The 19,259-nt window shown below is 36.0% G+C and overlaps 1 protein-coding gene across 3 annotated transcripts in view; it reads left to right on the plus strand.

The window, feature by feature from the left end:
• The window catches only part of mid2 (midline 2), a 181,169-nt gene that overhangs the window by 48,556 nt on the left and 113,354 nt on the right, over window positions 1-19,259 (plus strand). For 2 of the 3 annotated variants that reach the window (XM_067385667.1, XM_067385657.1), the window contains exons 2-3: window positions 8,695-8,784; window positions 9,485-9,536. In XM_067385667.1, coding sequence (XP_067241768.1) covers window positions 9,508-9,536 — 29 coding nt within the window. In that variant the 5' untranslated portion in view covers window positions 8,695-8,784; window positions 9,485-9,507. The remainder of the gene's footprint in view (window positions 1-8,694; window positions 8,785-9,484; window positions 9,537-19,259) is intronic. The other variant, XM_067385683.1, reaches the window with a different exon arrangement.

Here is a 19,259-nt window from a genome sequence, read left to right on the forward strand (position 1 = left end):
GCACACAATCTGTAATGTTTAGATCATCTATCTTTTTTTGCTGTGCAAATTTGCAAGTCGGCGTTTAGCATAAAGTTTTGATATGATTTAAAAATGCATATGGATATGAAGACATAAGATGCAAAAGCCTCTAAGGGGGCCGTTCACACAGAACGCATTTTTCAATGCGCTACTTTTCCATTGTTTTTCTATGTAAACGCACTAGACGGACTTGCAAAACCGTTGCGCTCTCATCTTTTACAGTGTCTCACACATGACATGGAACTCTAAAAACAAGGCGCTCAAGTTAAAATCATTTCAAATTTCAAAAAAAAAAAAAAAAGTCTTGAGACCTTGCATTTTTCCCCATTCCATTGTCCGCATCTAATGTTTTTCAAAGCAAAAACACATTCAGTGTGAACAAGCCCTAAGTCTGTCTGACATGTTTTTCTTTTAAATGAGTATTTTCATCAGGCTCCTATGTTTAGGTTCAATAATTTTGGCAATGAAAAGGATATTTGTCAGTTATTGAAATGCCTTATTTTCAAAAATGTCACATTTAGCCACTTGTTAGCAACCACATTTTTCAAAGTAAAGCCTTCAAAAAAAATCACAAGGGGTATTATTGATGTATTGTTTGGCATAGAAAAAAATGTGAAAATATACTGACCTTGTGTTATTTCAGGCTGTTATCCAAAAAACCCACTTCGGGATGATGGAAAATGCTACCCTCGCATCCCTGCCTTACCCTATTCTGTGCTAAAAAAAAGTAAATTAAATATTTTTTCTTCATTCTGAAGTTTAATGCATATTTCACAGTTATATTAATAAGGTTTATTGTATTTTTTTTTTTTTTAAAGAAATTAGCTTAAAATTGACACTCACATGTGCTCTTAAAGTGACAGTGCTCTTCAAAAGATCTCTTCAAACTGATTGTTAAAAAGAAAATGTTGGGTGGGGACTTTGTTCTATCCATTGGTTATTGATTGGATGAAGGCAAATCTCAATGCGAATGCTGTTGATTGTAAGGAAGGGGCGGGTTTAAGTGGACTAAATAATTGAAGCAGTCCAGTACATTTCACCAGAGATAAGTCTTCCATTTTACCAGAAGTTTGAATTTTCACTTCACGCTGACTTTAAGGGGTTTACTATTAACCACAATGTATCACTAATTATTTAAGTTAGTGCTAGATGATGATCTAGATCTTAAAATTGTGTTAGGGTTGTGTTGGTTTTGGTGTTTTGTATTTTTCTTTGTTGCAGGTCGTGACTTTTGGGGCGTGACTTTGGTACACCTGTTCCTCATCATGGGTCTTATTTAAGCATGCTGTAGGAGTTCACCGCGCTCTAATGTTGTTATTTTGTATCTTGTTTTACATCCATACATTTGCGCTGACAACGTTTCAACTGAGCATCCATTCACTTGCAGTTCATACTGATTAACTCTACTGATACTGACCTTTTGATTATGTTTTTTTTGGTTAATAAATATTATGATTGAAGTTATTCCGCCGTGTCGTCTCCCTTAATGTTACACCTTTGAGGCAGGTGTAACAATTGTCATAAACAATTAAATATCAAATATCATCCAATACTGAGAAATGTAAAACCGATAATTGATGCTGTATGCCTGTACTGTACATCAATTGAAGTGAATGAAACACTTCATAAAATCTTTATAAGGAGATCATTAGAGCTGCTTACTTTTTTACTGTTAAATTTTGCACATTTTGGTGTTTTCTCTCAACATTGTGGCAGAAGTACAAGTCCTTGACCTATCGACAAACAGTTGGCAAGCAGCTTGTTTGAGTTCATAGTCTTCATACCTCAGTAACCAATCTGGTCTAAATGGTGGTATACTTCTCACAGATTGGTGAACACCAGCCAAACTCCAATCATGACTTTTACTCACAATATATTTTGAAACTGCACTGAAATGACTGGTGTGAGTTCATAATGAAATGAAGGCTATAGTATGAAGAATAATCTTTCCATTCTGACTCATACTTCTCAATGGAGACTGAGCTGAAGCTGAAATACGTACAGTAAGAGGCTACAGGTACGAGCTGTACCTTTGCTCTCTCTATGATGTCTGCCGTGAGAAACATGATGCATTTCTGGGTTGAGACAGATGAAAGTGGGCGTGAGAGATCCAGCTTTCAAAGGGCTCAAAGTGGAACTCGCAGGGCTCTTTGAAAAGCTGTCCATAAAAGGGTGAGAGAAGTCCTGTCTTCTCCTGAGCAAGTTTGCAGAAGTGGAACACAATGTTAAATTTCATCAAAGCGCTTGGGCTGAAAAGCTTGTATGGCCTGGGGTGTGTTCTTTCCGGTCCAACTTTTGATGGTTTTGTCACCCGTATGTCTAGACAAACTGGAAAGGAGGGAAAAATAAACCCAACACAATTGATTTTGATGACTTTCTGACCCAGTGGACATTGGGCCAAACTATCACTTTGTCACACTTTGTCAGTGCCACAGTGCAGTGCTGAGTTTGGACTTCTAAATGCAATAAATTCACATTTGTACCAACACAGTATGTCAAAAGAGTGACTCCAACCATCATTAAACTTTTATACTTTGCTCCCAAAATGTCAAAATGATGGATTGCTGCAGCCCATCCTAAGGGCTCAATTGCAATCAGCCTGCCATTTTTATGCTGGAGCTTCTGAAATGAATTAAAATCTCAGAATTGACACGCTGATCCACATTATTTGCTCTCTAATTGGCTCATTGTCGACCCATGTTGTTAAACCTTGCATATTTTCAGCTGTCAGCAGGCTTAAGAAGTGTTCATTTTAAGCATGTCAGAATTGGTGGTTAAGAGTTGTATCTTTATCAAAGAATGTTCTGCAGATATACTGGATATTCATTTATCAAAAGCAGCATTTGTTTGGGGGTTTGTTGTGTATCTGTGTTTAATCATAACATCTCACAGTTTGGTCTGTTTTCTTCGATCAGCCATAGCAATACTGCTTTTATCTATTCTTCTGCTTTTCTACCTACACAGAATGTCTGAATCTTGGCTGTTTTTCTCTATTTTTAATTAGCTGAATGATAAAACCATGAGGCAGTGGAAATGTCTTGTGTTTATTTCATATGAGACTGTGAGAGCGTGCTCTTTTTTTCTAACACACAATAAATAGTGAGACATCATTGCTTAAATGAATTGAAATGAGACTGGTTTTTGCAGCACAAATACAGGCTTTCTGTGTCTAATGGCACTCCTCCAGACTATCAATATCATCTCTGTTCCAATGCACAGGGCCAAGATATCTCATACTTCACAGCTTGCAAACAGAGGATGCCTCACAGACATGAAGTAACATGAATTTCTATGATGTTCATTTTTGTATATGTGTATACAATGACCATGTTTATCTGTCTGGGTCTTCCGGACCTAGAAGAGAGATAAGGAAGCACAACAACTCTCTAACCAAGTGTCAATTTACTTGCACAGTTAGGGGGGTTTTAGTTTAGTTTGGTGTTGTTGGACTTTGAGATTACGGACCGACTGAAACAATCTTTGCCATGGAATACACTTGTTTGTTCACATTGAGTTGACAGTTTAAACGTTCTTGTGGCCATTTATTTATTTTCAAGATCTGATGTTTTCATTACAGTTAAAAATCTGGAATGATATTCAAACTCACGTTAGACGCTTTTAACATTGAAAAAAGCACATAAATAGTACCTAATATTATCATTGGCATACTTTGTGTTGCTGTTCCAGCCGCAACGTCGCAGAGAAATAGAAACCGTTTTTTTTAAAAATAGAATCGTCGCGTGTCGCCGTTAAGACAAAAACTGTGATTAACATGGAAAAGATACCTTTTATCGCATGTCGTGGTGTCGCTTCGCATCTGGTTAAGACACTGTGTCAGGTTGTTCCAAACCTTATGAATTTCTTTCTTCTGCTGAAAACAAAGGAAGATATTTTGAAGACTGTCTGTAATCAAACAGTTGATGGTCCCCATTGACTTCCATAGTATTTTCTTCTTCTTCTCCACACTATGAAAGTCAGTGGGCCCCATCAACTGTTTGATTACCCATATTCTTCAAAATTTCTTCTTTTGTGTTCAGCAGAACAAATAAATTCACACCAGTTTGGAACAACTTGAGGGTGAGTAAATGATGACAGAATTTTCATTTTTTGGTGAATTATCCCTATAAGACTTTCTTGTTTTTCACCAATTTAGTTATAAGACTATTCATGAGCCAGTCTGATAAGGTTTATAATTTATCCCTCCACACTTTTCAGATCATTCTTACGCCCTTGGTTGTGAGAGAATGATTTAACAAGTTAGGATTTGTGCCGGGTTCTGTTGACATTAGAAACAGGCGGCTGAAACAAGTCTTGATTCTTTCTTGTGAAAGCTCAAAAAAGATTCTCTTTGTGTACTCTGACTTTTACTTAATCATCTCTTGACTCATCCCCAGAGAACATGCCCAGTGGCCACTGCTGCTTTACCCAGTTACAGAGGAGGTATAAAGGGGGGCATTGCTCATTAGCCTGAGCACTACTGGCTGTAATTAAATTTAGCCCAGTACAATGCTCATTCTTCCATGCTGTATTATTTCATCATTTGACTAATCATTAAATAAGTTTAATACAGTATCTCTCGTCTGGAGTTCCACATGAGAGGAGACGGTTGTTCTGGCCAGGAATGGGTGGTTTCAGTCTGTAAACTATCTAGAGGCAGCTATATGTGGCACAGATTTTCCTTCTGAAAACTATGCATTTTCACATTTTCATTAAAGGAATACTTCACCCGGAAATGATTATTTTTTTTAATGGAATGCAGAAATTGTTGAATCTTGAATTCTAATATATAAATTAATTAATCAGAACCACATGCCATGGCACCATATTTTCCATTATTATTCTTCCATTTTTGTTTAATTTAACAATAAATTTAAATAAAAACCAATGACATGGCACTCTAATTTTTAAATTATTATTATTTTAATACCTTTGTATGGAAAAGATCTGATGATTCTTCAACATTTTATTTTATGTTCCTAAGTACCTGCTTGCTTAGAACATCATGAGGTTGAGCAAATAATGAATATTTTTTTTTAATTTTCAGGTCATCCCTTTAATTAAGAAGTGTAAAGATGCTTTGGGTGAAGCTGAATTACTCATGTAAACGTGATTTGGAGCTCAGTCTGAAGCACTTGTATTTCACACAAGTGTGGGGTATCAGACCCAAACACCAGTCATGCAGATGAGTTTGAGCCATGCCGCCTTGTGAATATCAGATGAGGCTGTCTAATGCTGTGGTTAAATGGTGTGTGGTGTCTGTTAATTCCATTGCCTTAAAGTGCAGCCTCATGAGTAATGATGTCACTGTACCAGCAGCGGCTGGTTTTATGATTGACTCAGAGTGTTTGGAGTACTTGTTCTTTCCATTGCTTCTGCTTTCACAGCACATGGCCAGCACACTTCCTCTGTCTGTTTATTCTGCTGTTATATTCCATGTACATGTGCTGCTTTCATGCTCCACTCACTCCGTTTTAGTTTCTTGTTTTGCCCTGGAGAAACAAATGCCTCTGGTTGTCTGTTGCGTTTTTAGAATTGCAATCTCCAATCTTATCAGTTTAGGAATGGGCGGCCTGAGCGTGACCCAGATTTTTGCTGCTGGCCTCTGTAATCATATGATATGACACACACTATTATGATATACAGAAATCTGTTGGAGTTTCCAATGTACTGAATTTATGTATGTCTAAAAGATCACTTATATAAAAAGCAATGAGTCTGGGGGCTGTCACACATTGCAGCTTATTCTGGCCATGAACTGCACATTTAGACAGGAAAAGAACTGACATATACATCGACCAGACTCAGTTTGTTTTGTTTTTATATGATGTTTGTTTTAGATAGATTGGTGAAAATGAAGCCGTCTCTGCATCAAACGGGCAGTGAACCCACCAGCTTTTGGCCGTTAGTTGTTTATTATGTCTTTTAGATTTTTTTTTTTTGTTTCACATTAACAAATAAATGAAAACACATTACCTGTTTTGTATACAAAAATTAATTATGAGCTTGTATGGCATATGGCCTCCCAGAGGTTAGCATCAGTAAGCAATGTCTTCATAAAAGCCTCTAGCCAGCATTGTTTCTGTGGCATGATTACACTTTTATCCTTTAGAAGCAATTGCTCAGTATTGATTGAGGTGATTTCAATAGAAGAAATGTGAATTCAGAAACCTCATTTATTCCTTTTGTGATTTACTGTTCTTAAGTGGGTGAAATGATGTTTGTAAATGTTTGTTTCTACAAACAAAGGAAAAACTTGACCTCTGCCAGTTTTCTTATTCTTACCCTCTTTACTTGTTTGTTTTTGTCCTGATGGATCAATTCATACCTTGGGACACATGTAGGATTGTTTAGTACCCCTTTGGCATAAACTGTGTTGCTGTAGAAACAAGAAAACAGAGATTGCATTGACATACATAACCCCTCCTTCCTTTCTTCCTTCAAGAAACATTTATTATTATCATCAATTATTACATTTTAAAATATATTGAAATAAAAAATAAAATTATTAATCGTTAAAAGATTGAGATCTCGATTCAGAAATCCACACAATCTTATTCCTAAATGACAACGATACTTCATTCAGCTTCCTGTTAGTGAGGTCAAAAAACGCGTTTGTGATGACGGAAGTGATGTCTCGCCCATATACTTCAATGAGCGCGAGACATCACTTCCTTTGTCAGAGCGCGATCAGACCTCACTAGCCGGAAGCTGAACGAAGTTGGACATAGTGGTGTATTAGAGGTAAAAAATTATATAAATAATGTTCGGTTTCTCACACAAACCGATCGTTTCGTGTCTTAGGACATCAATGTGTCGTCACGAGCCGCAAGGTTTCATTTGGATTTGTCTAAGCAAGGTTTATTCACTCTTATAGAAGAAGTTCCCATCTACTGCAATTATTTGAATGACAGAGGGCAGCGGTTGCAGTTAAAAATCATCATTTGTGATCGACTGAAGAAAAAATGTCACCTACATCTTGGATGCACTGGGGGTAAGCAGATAAACATCAAATTTTCATTTTTGGGTGAACTATCCCTTTAAGGGTTAGTTCACCCAAAAATGAAATTTCTGTCATTAATTTCTCACCCTCATGTCGTCCCAAACTCTTAAGACCTTCATCTTCGGAACACAATTTAAGATATTTTTGATTAAATCCGAGGGTTTCTGAACCACACATAGCCAGCAATGTCATTGCACCTTTTGTTACGCAGGACAAAGAACATGGAAGCGCTGAACAGCATTCAATATGTAAACTGCATTTGACAACAATTCAAACTGTTAAATAAAGTTGTTATTTTTGTTTTGTTTTTGCATACAAAAAGTATTGTTTTTGCTTCGTAACATTAAGGTTGAACCACTGGAGTCACGTGGACTATTTTAAAAATACCTTTCTGGACCTCAAAAGGTGCAGTGTCATGGTTTCCTATGGTGTGATTCAGAAATCCTTGGATTTCATCAAAAATACCTTAATTTGTGTTTCGTGGAACGACATGTGAGTAATTAATGACAGAAATTGTATTTTTGGGTGAATTATCCCTTTTAAGATTCTGTTATATTGGTACACCAGTAGGTGGCGACAAGTGACTATTAAAAAATGTATTTGTCATTGAATCATTAATTCAAGAGATTTGTTCAAAAGTGTTTATTCATTGAATCACATTTCAATAAAAACAAGTGAAGTCATCATGAGTGAGTCATTGAATCATTCATTTAACTGATTTTTTTAAAGGTACACTGTAGTGTATATGTAACCTTTTTCTTCAAAATTTACAAAATGTATATAATGAGCGAGTACATCGAAGAGTCCATCACTATTAGCGTTTATATCCAGACTATTTTAGACCGGGCTGGACAACTGCTGCAGAGTGACTCGTCATATACATAAACAGAGAGAAGTAGCTCCGGCTACAATGTTCTTCAGATGCATGCAGTTTTCTTTATTAACCACTATATAGCACCAAACGTTACATAGTGTCTTTAAAATAATTCAAATTAAGTAAATATTTTTAAATAGACTGCAGCAATGAACACTTTGTCAGAACATCTAGTAAATTACATGTCATTTTGTTGTCTATTCATAATCATGAGTGAATCGTGATCTCTGTAAAAAAATGTACCCATAATCGTGCAGAGCTATTTCATGATATTACTGTATTTTGATCAAATAAATGCAGCCTTAAGAGCATTAGAGACTGCTTACAAAAACTAAAAATCAGTAACACTTTACATTACGGTTTAATTTGTTAAAATTAGTTAACATGAACTAAGAATGAACAAGACTTCTACAACATTTCTCCTATTAATCTTAATTTCTAATCTTAATGTGTTATTTTTTTTTTAAAGTCAAACGTTGTATCTGTTAACAGTAGAATGCACTGTGAACTAACACAAACAGACAATTGTAAGCAATAATGAACAATTGTATTTTTATTAAATAACAATAACAGCAATTAACAAATGCTATAGTAATACATTGCTCATATTTAGTTCATGTCAACGAATGCATTAACTAATGTTAAATGAAACCTTATTGTAAAGTGTTGCCAAAATATCTTACAGACCCCAATCTTTTGGACTGGTAGAGTGGTTGTGAGATGATACTTGTTTGCTCTGCACAAGTAAATTTGTTTTAACTTCATCCTGTGTTTATCTCTGATCTTCTCTTGAATGTAGGAGGAGGGTACGTAATGAGATTAGTCTGGACCTTGTTTACCAGTTCTGATCATATCAAGCCCTGCTGTCTCGACTGAATTACAAACGCAAGTAAGTTTAAACACCCCACTTACCAATTAACCAATAAATCCAGAATTACCATCTAACTCATCCAGACTGCATCGGGCTGATTCATGCCTGCGAGGGATGCTGATTTGTGTGTCGAGGTCATCAGTAGGCCAAGGGCCTGCCTGCCGAATTACTTGGAAGCCGCTGTGGTTTGCTCTGTTAATGATCTGTCATTTTAAATGGTCCACGTGTGAGAATTCATCTCGCATGCCTCACCAGCAGCAATTCCCTCTGAATCTTCACTGGCTATTTCCATTCATAGCATGGTGAGACCACATTATGCCTCTTAATGACTTGTGTGAGGTCTGGCAGTTTACAATGAAAGCAGAGGTGCATGAGATTAGTTCTCTATTGATTTGGCCTTAAGAAGATAAGACACACTAACATGTTTAAAGAGAGTTTAATCCTGAATAACCAAGGCTCGTCTATTCATAAATAACCATGTTGCATTTTTAATGCTCTAAATTGTTTCTCTAAAAGCAGTTATTATCAATTAACCTAGTCTAGACGAACAGGAGGGGTTTAAAATTTGAGAGCTGTGCTTTGTTTATAATTGATTAGTGATTCATAAACTGATTCAGACTAAACAAAACACTTCTAAATCACATTATAAACAGACTGACCACACTAACATCTCAAATGTTTGATGTGAATGCTGATTATGCAATCATAATCATTTCAGCTGTTGCGGACCGTCTGAAGTAAATGATTTTTCCCCCACAGATGTCATATTTGTGAGTGGATTGTTATTTGTTACATAACCTTTCATCATTACAAATAAAGCCAGCTTGTGATGTTTTCGGTACAGGGACTAGAAATGGCTCATGGAACAAAAGCAACTGGAATATTTTGCACAACAAAATAGAAGATTTGACAAAAAATCATTGTTATTGAAATAGTTTAAAGCTGGTAACCAGTATTTTGTTCTAATAACTTTTCATGAAAAAAAAAATAAAAAATCACAGGAAGCTTTCAGAATGTGTTTGCGTGTGCGTGTACTTAATGTTATTGTAAACATTTTAAGGAACACTTAATATTAATGCAATTAATGTCCTATGACTTAATGACATTTTCCATCACCTAATCTAAAGTGAGAATTATTTACTCCTAATAACCATTAACAAATCCTTTACTACTGGTTTAAAATACTGTACATCACTTATATGGTTAATACGTTGTTAAAAAAGCATTATCTAACTCATCATATATTAGTTACTTAATAATATTTTTGTTTATTACAGTAACATTGTATGAAGAACTCACTATTTATATATAGCCTATTAAAGGTGCCATTGAACGTTTTTTTTTTACCAGATGATATATAAGTTTAAGGTGTCCCCTGAATGTGTCTGTGAAGTTTCAGCTAAAAATACCCCATAGATTTTTTCTTGTAATTAATTTTTTTAACTGCCTATTTTGGGGCATTATTAGAAATGCGCCGATTCATGCTGCGGCCCCTTTAAATGCTCACGCTCTCCGCCCCCCGAGCTCGCGCTTGCCTTAAACAGTGCATAAACAAACTTTACACAGCTAATATAACCCTCGAAATGGATCTTTACAAAGTGTTCGTCATGCATACTGCATGCATGCGTAGGTTTATGTGAGTATTGTATTTATTTGGATGTTTACGTTTGATTCTGAATGAGTTTGAGGTTTTGCTCCGTGGCTAAAACTAACATTACACACTGTCGGAGAGATTTATAAAGAATGAAGTTGTGTTTATGAATTATACAGACTGCAAGTGTTTAAAAATGAAAATAGCGACGGCTCTCTTGTCTCCGTGAATACAGTAAGAAACAATGGTAACTTTAACCACATTTAACAGTACATTAGCAACATGCTAACGAAACATTTAGAAAGACAATTTGAAAATATCACTTAAAATATCATGTAATCATGGATCATGTCAGTTATTATCACTCCATCTGCCATTTTTTGCTATTGTCCTTGCTTGCTTACCTAGTCTGATGATTCAGCTGTGCACATCCAGAGCTTAATACTGCCTTCCCTTGTCTAATGCCTTGAACATGAGCTGGCATATGCAAAAGTTGGGGGCGTAACAGTCAGTGTTATGTTGAGATTTGCCTGTTCTTGGAAGGTCTTTTAAACAAATGAGATTTATATAAGGAGGAAACAGTGGAGAAATTAAATTTTTAATTATAGGGCACCTTTAATATATTAATATTAATAGGCTAATATATATATATATTAGACTACAATATATAAACTATGAATTCATTTATAAACTAATAGTTTGGAAATGATTTGTAAGTACTTTATTACTGCACTGTATTCCTTATAAAGTGTTACATATTCATTTACACAAACTGACCACTAACCGCATCTTTCAGTCAGCATTTTATGTTTTACATATGTCACAGAATAGTGGAAAAAAAAAACCCATCTATGCTAGATTCAAAAAACGATCAGATGAAGGTATCTCAGTAGACAGGATGTGACCTTTGGATTCAGATTTGCCTTGTTGTCTTCCCACCTCCATTTTCTGTCTGCTGAGGCAGCATTTTTCATCTTTTGAACGCAGCCAACATGAACACATCACAAAGTCTGTCATGTCAGTACACACACACAGTGAGGCACAAACTGCCAACTTGTTTTTACAGGCTCTGAGATCACCTTGATTTGTGTGTGAGAGGAATGTAACACACGGTTAAGTGCAGTGGACCAGTCATTACTTATTTTACAACTTGAATTACATTTTATTTCCTATTGCTTTTCACAGGGCTATACAGGCCATGAAATCAAGCAAGGTTTTCCATCCCCATAAAACAAATCACTGCCTTCTGCAATCATCTGCTCTCTAACAGCCAGCGCAGAGATAGCCCTTAGCAAGACTTGTTGCGCCATTTAAAGCCACTTGTGATCCTATTCTTTCTGACAGCTAACGACAGACACTTAGTTCAAGAACACATGTGGAGCTAGTCGCTCATGCAGAGCATTTCACTGGGCTCTGAACGATACAGTCTTTTACTGGCCCTGCGTTTGTCTTTGGCTGTAATTTCTTGTTCGTAAATATATTAATTATGTACGTCTAAATTAAACGGAAGCCTAGCAAGTCTTTAGATCAATTGACTCCCTCAGCAATCACTAATGAATGTGTCTCTACTGACAGACACAAGCTGTATATACCTAATTATTTTACTTGATAATCATTAGTAGTGTTCCTGCTGCTTTATTGGCTGGATTATTTGTTTTACTGCTATTCTGTAAATTACTTTTAAAGCAAAGGCAATAGTGCTGTTACCCACTTTTAATTAAGGTCCTTTTTTCATCCGTATGGCAGATTCAGGAAATTTTATGCCTCCAATCTCACTGCACTGAGAATTCAATATGAGTTTATATGGGGCTGAGCAATAAGGAGGGCCCCATGCTCTGCTGTGATATATTGAACGCTGCTCTTGCAAATTCAGCTCATGAATATATAACCAAAGTAAAGGTATACAGTCTTGGAAGTATTATAAGGAATTGGCAAACTTACAACATTGTTGAAAAGAGTTTAATATTTTCCGTGATGCATCTTTCTTACTTTGTTAAACAGAAAGAAAAATGAAATGGAAATCTTTTGTAACATTATAAAAGTCTTTACTGTCACTTTTGAAGAATTGAATACATCCTTGTAGGCATGTGACGGTATCAAATTTTCATGTTGCGATTAATTGATGAAGCTTTTATCACGGTATTAAAATAAGTTGCAAAACCATTTTTGTCATAGTTTAACAGGTTTAAGAAATCTTTTTGTAATAAAACGATTTTAGTAATGTTATTAAATAGTAACGAAGAAATTAACATTAATTAATAAATAATACTTTATAAGTATTTTTATTGTCAGTTTAGTGATAATGAATTAACATGTTAACTAATGAAGCTGTATGTTCTCAAAGTTTTACTGAACAATAACAAATAATTAGCACATTTCTAATCATTAGGGCATGTTGTAGTCCAGATTAAAATATAAAAATAAATATCCTTTTAAGTCTTTTTTAAGTATTAAGTATTTGGTGTTGTGATGAACAACACTGAGATTACAAAAAATGAATGGCTGTTTGAAGCATTTTAAAAACTGCACTAGCGCAGTTACTTTGTTTGCATGGTTTCCGTGGTAACCGCTGCACGCTGCTGTTCCATCAGCGCCCTCTGCTGTCAGAGAGTGAACGCGCACTTTCATTCAGCTCGTCTCCTTCACTCGTTCCGCCGTGTGCTTCTCGTGCACGTTGGGATTGTTTACATCTGAGCGCGTGTCCTTTTGACGCAGAATACAGCGGTGTTGTGCATTTTATATGACTGATGGGTAAAGTATTCTTAATTGCCTTATAAAATATTAATAATTGGTAATAAATTATTATTTACGGTATTCTGAAGTGCCGACGATTACAATATCGTGAATATTCATTATCGCAATTTATCGCATTACCGAATATCGGCACAAGTCTACATCCTTGGTAAATAAAAGTATCAATTTCTTATAGTGGGCAGGGCTCTGAACTCATGTCTGGAGTGTTATATGGTAATAGTAAAAAAAAAAACACTTGCATATAGCTTCTATCTATCTATCTATCTATCTATCTATCTATCTATCTATCTATCTATTTAGACAGACAGTAGATAGATAGATAGATAGATAGATAGATAGATAGATAGATAGATAGATAGATAGATAGATAGATAGATAGATAGATTGATTGATTGATTGATTGATTGATTGATTGATTGATTGATTGATTGATTGATTGATTGATTGATTGATTTTTGAGTATTACCATGACTTGAGCGGCCAGTAGTAGGACAGCATGGCCTTTATCTCAGTGGGATCCTCAACAGGAGGTCTGCTCACACTTTAACATCTTACTCATTGTGACATTTGTGGCTCTATTGCTGTTTGCTAATTTATTTTAAGAGAAAAACAGGAAATAAACTCTAGATAGCCATGCAGTTGTAAGCTCCAGTAAGCTCCTACATCCCTGTGATGCATTATAGCCACATTGTTTTACTCAAACATATTGTTTTGGTTTTCTATGTTTTGTTTTTGCTTTTCTTTTCTATTCTATCTCATAACCTGAATATGTCTCATTAGATTTTAATAATGGATGTAAAAAAGCACATCTTGTCCTCTCAAAACATCTCTCAGAATGAACTACCATCTAAACACCTCTCAGAATGCGCTGCCATCTGAAGCTTATAACTGCATGGCTATCTGTTTGATGGTAGTTCATTCTAAGAGGTGTTTAGATGGTAGCGCTTTCTGATAGGTGTTTAGATGGTAGTTCATTCTGAGAGCTACCATCTAAACACCTCTCAGAATGTGCTACCATCTTAATAATGGATGTAAAAATGCACATCTTGTCAGCTCGAAACACCTCTCAGAATGAACTACCATCTTAACGATTGTCATGTAATGAATAGTTGCATGGTTGCATCTGATTTATTTAAAATTTGTTTTGTTTCCTAAGAATATTGAATAAACATAGATGGTGCAAATGTTAAAGTTATGGGTGTGAGTCACAAGTGTTTGAATGAAGTTATGCAGGCTGAAGAATCCCTCTAGGGACGGGTGGAGGATACAGCTGACATTTGTGGCAGTTCAATTTGGTTAGTCAGTGAGAAAGCATCTGTGTATGATAGTGATGGAGTCAGCGTGTTAGAGCTCCACATTTCTGTCAGAAACAATATGTCTTTGTTTGACTGAAAGAAAAAAAACTGATAATATAGCCCATCTTCTCTAGTTTTGCAGCCTGGTAAAGACATCAGCTTAGGTGTTGTTTGATAACCAAGATACACACACACACAAAAAAAAGAATTATAGAAAGATGCTTACAAACTGTACATGGAATCTGTTTTGTGCTGCATTTATGCTTAGCTATTTCTTTATCCACCTTTTCGACAGACTTTGCAAGGATGTTGTCATTTTCTGGTTACAGTCACAGTGCTTTATTCCATTAGTTAAAGTGAAGTTATTAGTGAAGTGCTTGCTTAGAAGAAAAATTAAGTAATCTCTATCTACTGTATTATAGGAGTTACAGTGGAATACAATCTGCAGAAGCTGCAGTGCAGAAAATGACAGGTTTTTTTTAGACAAGCACTTAACATTGTGTCAAGTACAGTACACACTCTACGTGTAAATTTAAAAAAAAATCAGAACTGAAGCGTCCTTAAAAATGTATTAAAAACACTTAATATAAAAAATAGGGTAGTTGATGTGTGCTGTATTGTGCATGTCTTGTTGATTGTATTTAACTCAATAAACAACATAAAAATGATGGTAACGCTTTAGTATGGAGAACACATTATCTATTATCTATGAATTTTCCCTCAATAAACTCCTAATTTACTGCTTATTAATAGTTAGTAAGGTAGTAGTAGTGTTTATGTTTAGGTATGGTTTGGATTTAGGCATGTAGAACATGGTCATGTAGAATAAGGCATTAATATGTGCTTTATAAGTACTAATAAACAGCCAATATGCAAGCTAATAAGAAGCTAGTTAAAAGCAGATGACACAATGAATGCAATTCAGTACTTAAGTGTTCTACGCCAGAACGCTGACTCATTATTGGCCGGCTCCTGAGTCAGCATCACACGCATGCGACATGCTGCTCACGTGTACAGTATTGGCCAATACTGAGCCACCGTTCGGACTTGAACATGGAAGCCTGCACTACATTCAATATGTCAACAGTGTATGACAACAGTTCAAATAATTAAATAAAGTCATTTATTTTTGTTTTTGCGCACAAAAAGTATTCTCGTCACTTCATAACATTAAGGTTGAACCACTGTAGTCACATGAACTGTTTTAAATATGTCTTTAGTAGAGGACGACCGATTAATCGGTTTTGCCGATTAATCGGCACGGATAGTTGATTGGTGGAACAATCGGTTATCGGCAAAAATCCATTCCAATAGTTTTTCCGGATTGTTCCGGAGCGGTTGAGAAGGGTGCGCTATCATTACACAGCATGAGAGTGCTGAGGAAGGGTCTGCTGGCATTATACAGAATGAGAGCGGCCTCTAGAGGCAAAATAAAACTGGCACCTCGTGTTATTTGTAATGACGTGATGCTGCGCGGAGAGCGCTGACATATCAGATGCACGTTCGAAACGCAGACAGTGAAATGGTGTGAATACAGAACACTACAGCACATGTTGACATATCATTATAAAGTAATCAGTTTGTTGACTAGGTCCTGCATTAGCAGAGAAAAACAGCAGTATGTTTACCGTCAATGCTGAGAGGACGCTAATACCTCAAGCTATTAAAACAATGTGACAAAAACACACGCAAAGCCGACCCAAATGTTTAATGTCGCAGTTGTTACCAAATATTTGCATTCATTTATATCCAGCTGGTTACTTATATATGCATTCATTTGCCGGCAAAGTTGAGTATTTAAAGTTAGTGACGTGATTGCTTTCTCAACATTGAAATGTTAACTTAAATCAGAAACACATTCGATTTCAGTTCTTTTTGTCATCACTGCAATACATATTTTGTTATTTCGATTAGATAATCAAGTGTTAGAAGCAAATAAAGATATATGTATATGTCATTTTAATGTTCTGGTCTTTGCGTAGATATTTAAAGAAGGCCATCTTTAAGCATGACTGTTTGGATTTATATGAAATGGTAACACTTTATAACATTTTAATATATTCATATTTATATATTTATTTCATTTTGTACATTTGCACAACATTATCGGTTGATTATTCGGTTTTGCGGCAAGTATGGCCCAACCTAGTTATCGGTATCGGTAATCCACTATCAGTAATCCACTAGTTATCGGTAATCCACTATCGACCTCTAGTCTTTAGTCACTTTCTGGACCTCAAAAGGTGCAATGACATTGCTGCCAATGTGTGGTTCAGAAACCCTCGGATTTCATCCAAAATATCTGAATTTGTGTTCCGAAGATGAACAAAGGTTTGGGACGACATGAGGATGAGTAATTAATGACAGAAATATCATTTTTGGGTGAACTAACCCTTTAAGGACTGTTCCACAGGTGCATGTGCAATAATTGTTTATGGTTCTTTACCACCATACCATACCAATACCAACTTTATTTGTTAAGCACTTTACAACAACCAAAGTTGACCAAAGTGCTGTACAGAAAAAATAAACAATTACAATTAATAACCACACAATAAAAGCATTCAAAGTAACAAATTTAAAACAACTAAATAAAGTCGACATCTTACTAGGTGTCAAAAGCCAAAGAGAAAAGATGAGTTTTAAGAAGGGTTTTAAAAACAGATAAAGAAGAGGCCTGCTTAACATGCAAAGGCAGATCATTCCATAGTTCAATAATTGTTTATGGTTCTTTGAATAAGCTGTAATGACATTGTTTAGACTCTTTCCAGTAATGATTAGTAAAGCTTATTTGGATTTTACAAAATCTTCAGTATCTTGAAAAAGGGAGTTTAACTGTGACATTAGACTTTAATTTTGCACACTGAACCTGTGTGAGCTTTCAAATGGCTCCAGTGTTGTGTAGCTTATACAATATACAGAAACAGAGAACTGGCAAAAGGAAACAGGGAGTGATCATGGCAGCACCCATCGGTTGTTCAAGAAACCGACTTGTGTATAGCTACACAGTGCTAATCAGAGACATGGTCAAACTATTCCAAACAGGAACAGACGCGCTTTGAGAACAGTGGGAAAGTTCTGTTAGTGGTTTTGTGCACATGTTGTGGTTCAGCCCAAACTCAGATGAAAGTCAGTGGAGGTTTATAAACCAACCAGAACTTTGCAGCCCATCTGTCTTTAGCTCCACAGCTTCCTGTGAACTTCAACCACTTGCTATTTCTGCTGCAATCAAACGTTTTTTGCTTATTGTTTCTTTCTTTTGGCTCATTGTCACCTAACCCTGCCTCCAATTTAAATATTTTGGAGCATCCATCCGTGTTTGAAAGGTTCATTAACATATGTAACTTGAAAGGCAATCTGATCCATCTCCTGTGTTTCCGACACACGAGGGCGTGTGGAGGCAGCTTGTCACGCAGCGTGTCGCCCACCTCAGATAGTCAACAGACTGAGTAAAAAAGGGGCGGTGATGCATTTCCCCTGGATCTTCACGCTGATGTGTTGATGATGATCTGTTATGTAAGCTGCCTTCATGTCATTGTGCTTCCTGTCAGCTAGAGTTTTACCCTCATTCTTTCACCCAGGCTTCTCAAACTGTTGATCAGCGGCTTGTAAAATTTCACCCTCTGAAATAAAATTCAAAGAAATGAATGGCAGGAATATCTCAGAAGCATTCATGGCATGCAGGCAGCACTAGACTCTTTAAGTAGAATGAATGAATTCATCATGAAATGAAAAAGCTGGTCTTTGAGACCGCATCCTCTCTTAAATTATACTCCAGCAAAATACAAATTGATTTATTCTCCACATTATAATAATTTTTTCCCCATCCAGACCACTGAGGGGTTGGACTTGAAAGCCTCTCGAGGAAGCTCTTGCGGAAAGTGTCTTTGTGTTTCGTCAGATGGCCACAGACACTGCTTTTTATGTTGCTGTAATGTCTTTGGACGTATCATCTCCCCTTAGAGTGGAATAAGCTTTACAAGTCTGACAGATTTTCCTCTTGTGATAGGTGTGTCATGTGGCAGCAGGCATTCGGGAAACACAGTGTTGTCTTTCTTCATCTACATGACCACAAGCATTTTGTATCAGACCTCACTGGGCCTCTCTGTTGACTAAACCACAGTCAGTTTGCATATTGGCTGGGTCTGCTTTAGGAAAACACTCATTTTAGGTGGCAAGAACAAACTGTACTACCTCATTTTGTGATGCTATATCACTCGTTTATGTTTTCATACATGCAGCAGCTAAATGAGAAATTAAGTTCATTAAGTCCAAAATTTGCCATTGATATAAAGGTTTTTTTTTTTTTTTCCACACACATACACACTCTAAATAAGTACATTGCATATACTTTTAATGTTTTTATATACAGCTAGTTATAACCTAACCCTACTGCTACTGCTTTTTTTAAAATTAAAAAAAAAGCTTTATTTGCAGCATTTACCAGCAAGGGGATAAATGTGTGCCAGCTACATGCTAGTCAGCCAAACTTTAAAGGGTTAGTTTACCCAAAAATTTAATTTCTGTCATTAATTACTTCCCCTCATGTTGTTTTAGAGTTGTTTTAGAGTCCTTCGCTCATCTTCAGAACACAAATTAAGATATTTTTGACGAAACCCAAGAGGTTTTTTTTTTTTATCTCCCATAGAAAGCAATGTAATTTTTCGTCATTCAATGTCCAGAAAAGTAGTAAAGACGTCATTAAAATAGTCCATGTAACTACAGTAGTTCAACCTTAAAAGGTTAGTTCACACAAAAATGAAAATTCTGTCATTTATTACTCACCCTCATGCCGTTCTACACCCGTAAGACCTTCGTTAATCTTCGGAACACAAATTAAGATATTTTAGTTG

The sequence above is a fragment of the Chanodichthys erythropterus genome, chromosome 1, assembly GCF_024489055.1.
Source record: "Chanodichthys erythropterus isolate Z2021 chromosome 1, ASM2448905v1, whole genome shotgun sequence".
In the NCBI taxonomy this organism is placed as follows: Eukaryota; Metazoa; Chordata; class Actinopteri; order Cypriniformes; family Xenocyprididae; genus Chanodichthys; species Chanodichthys erythropterus.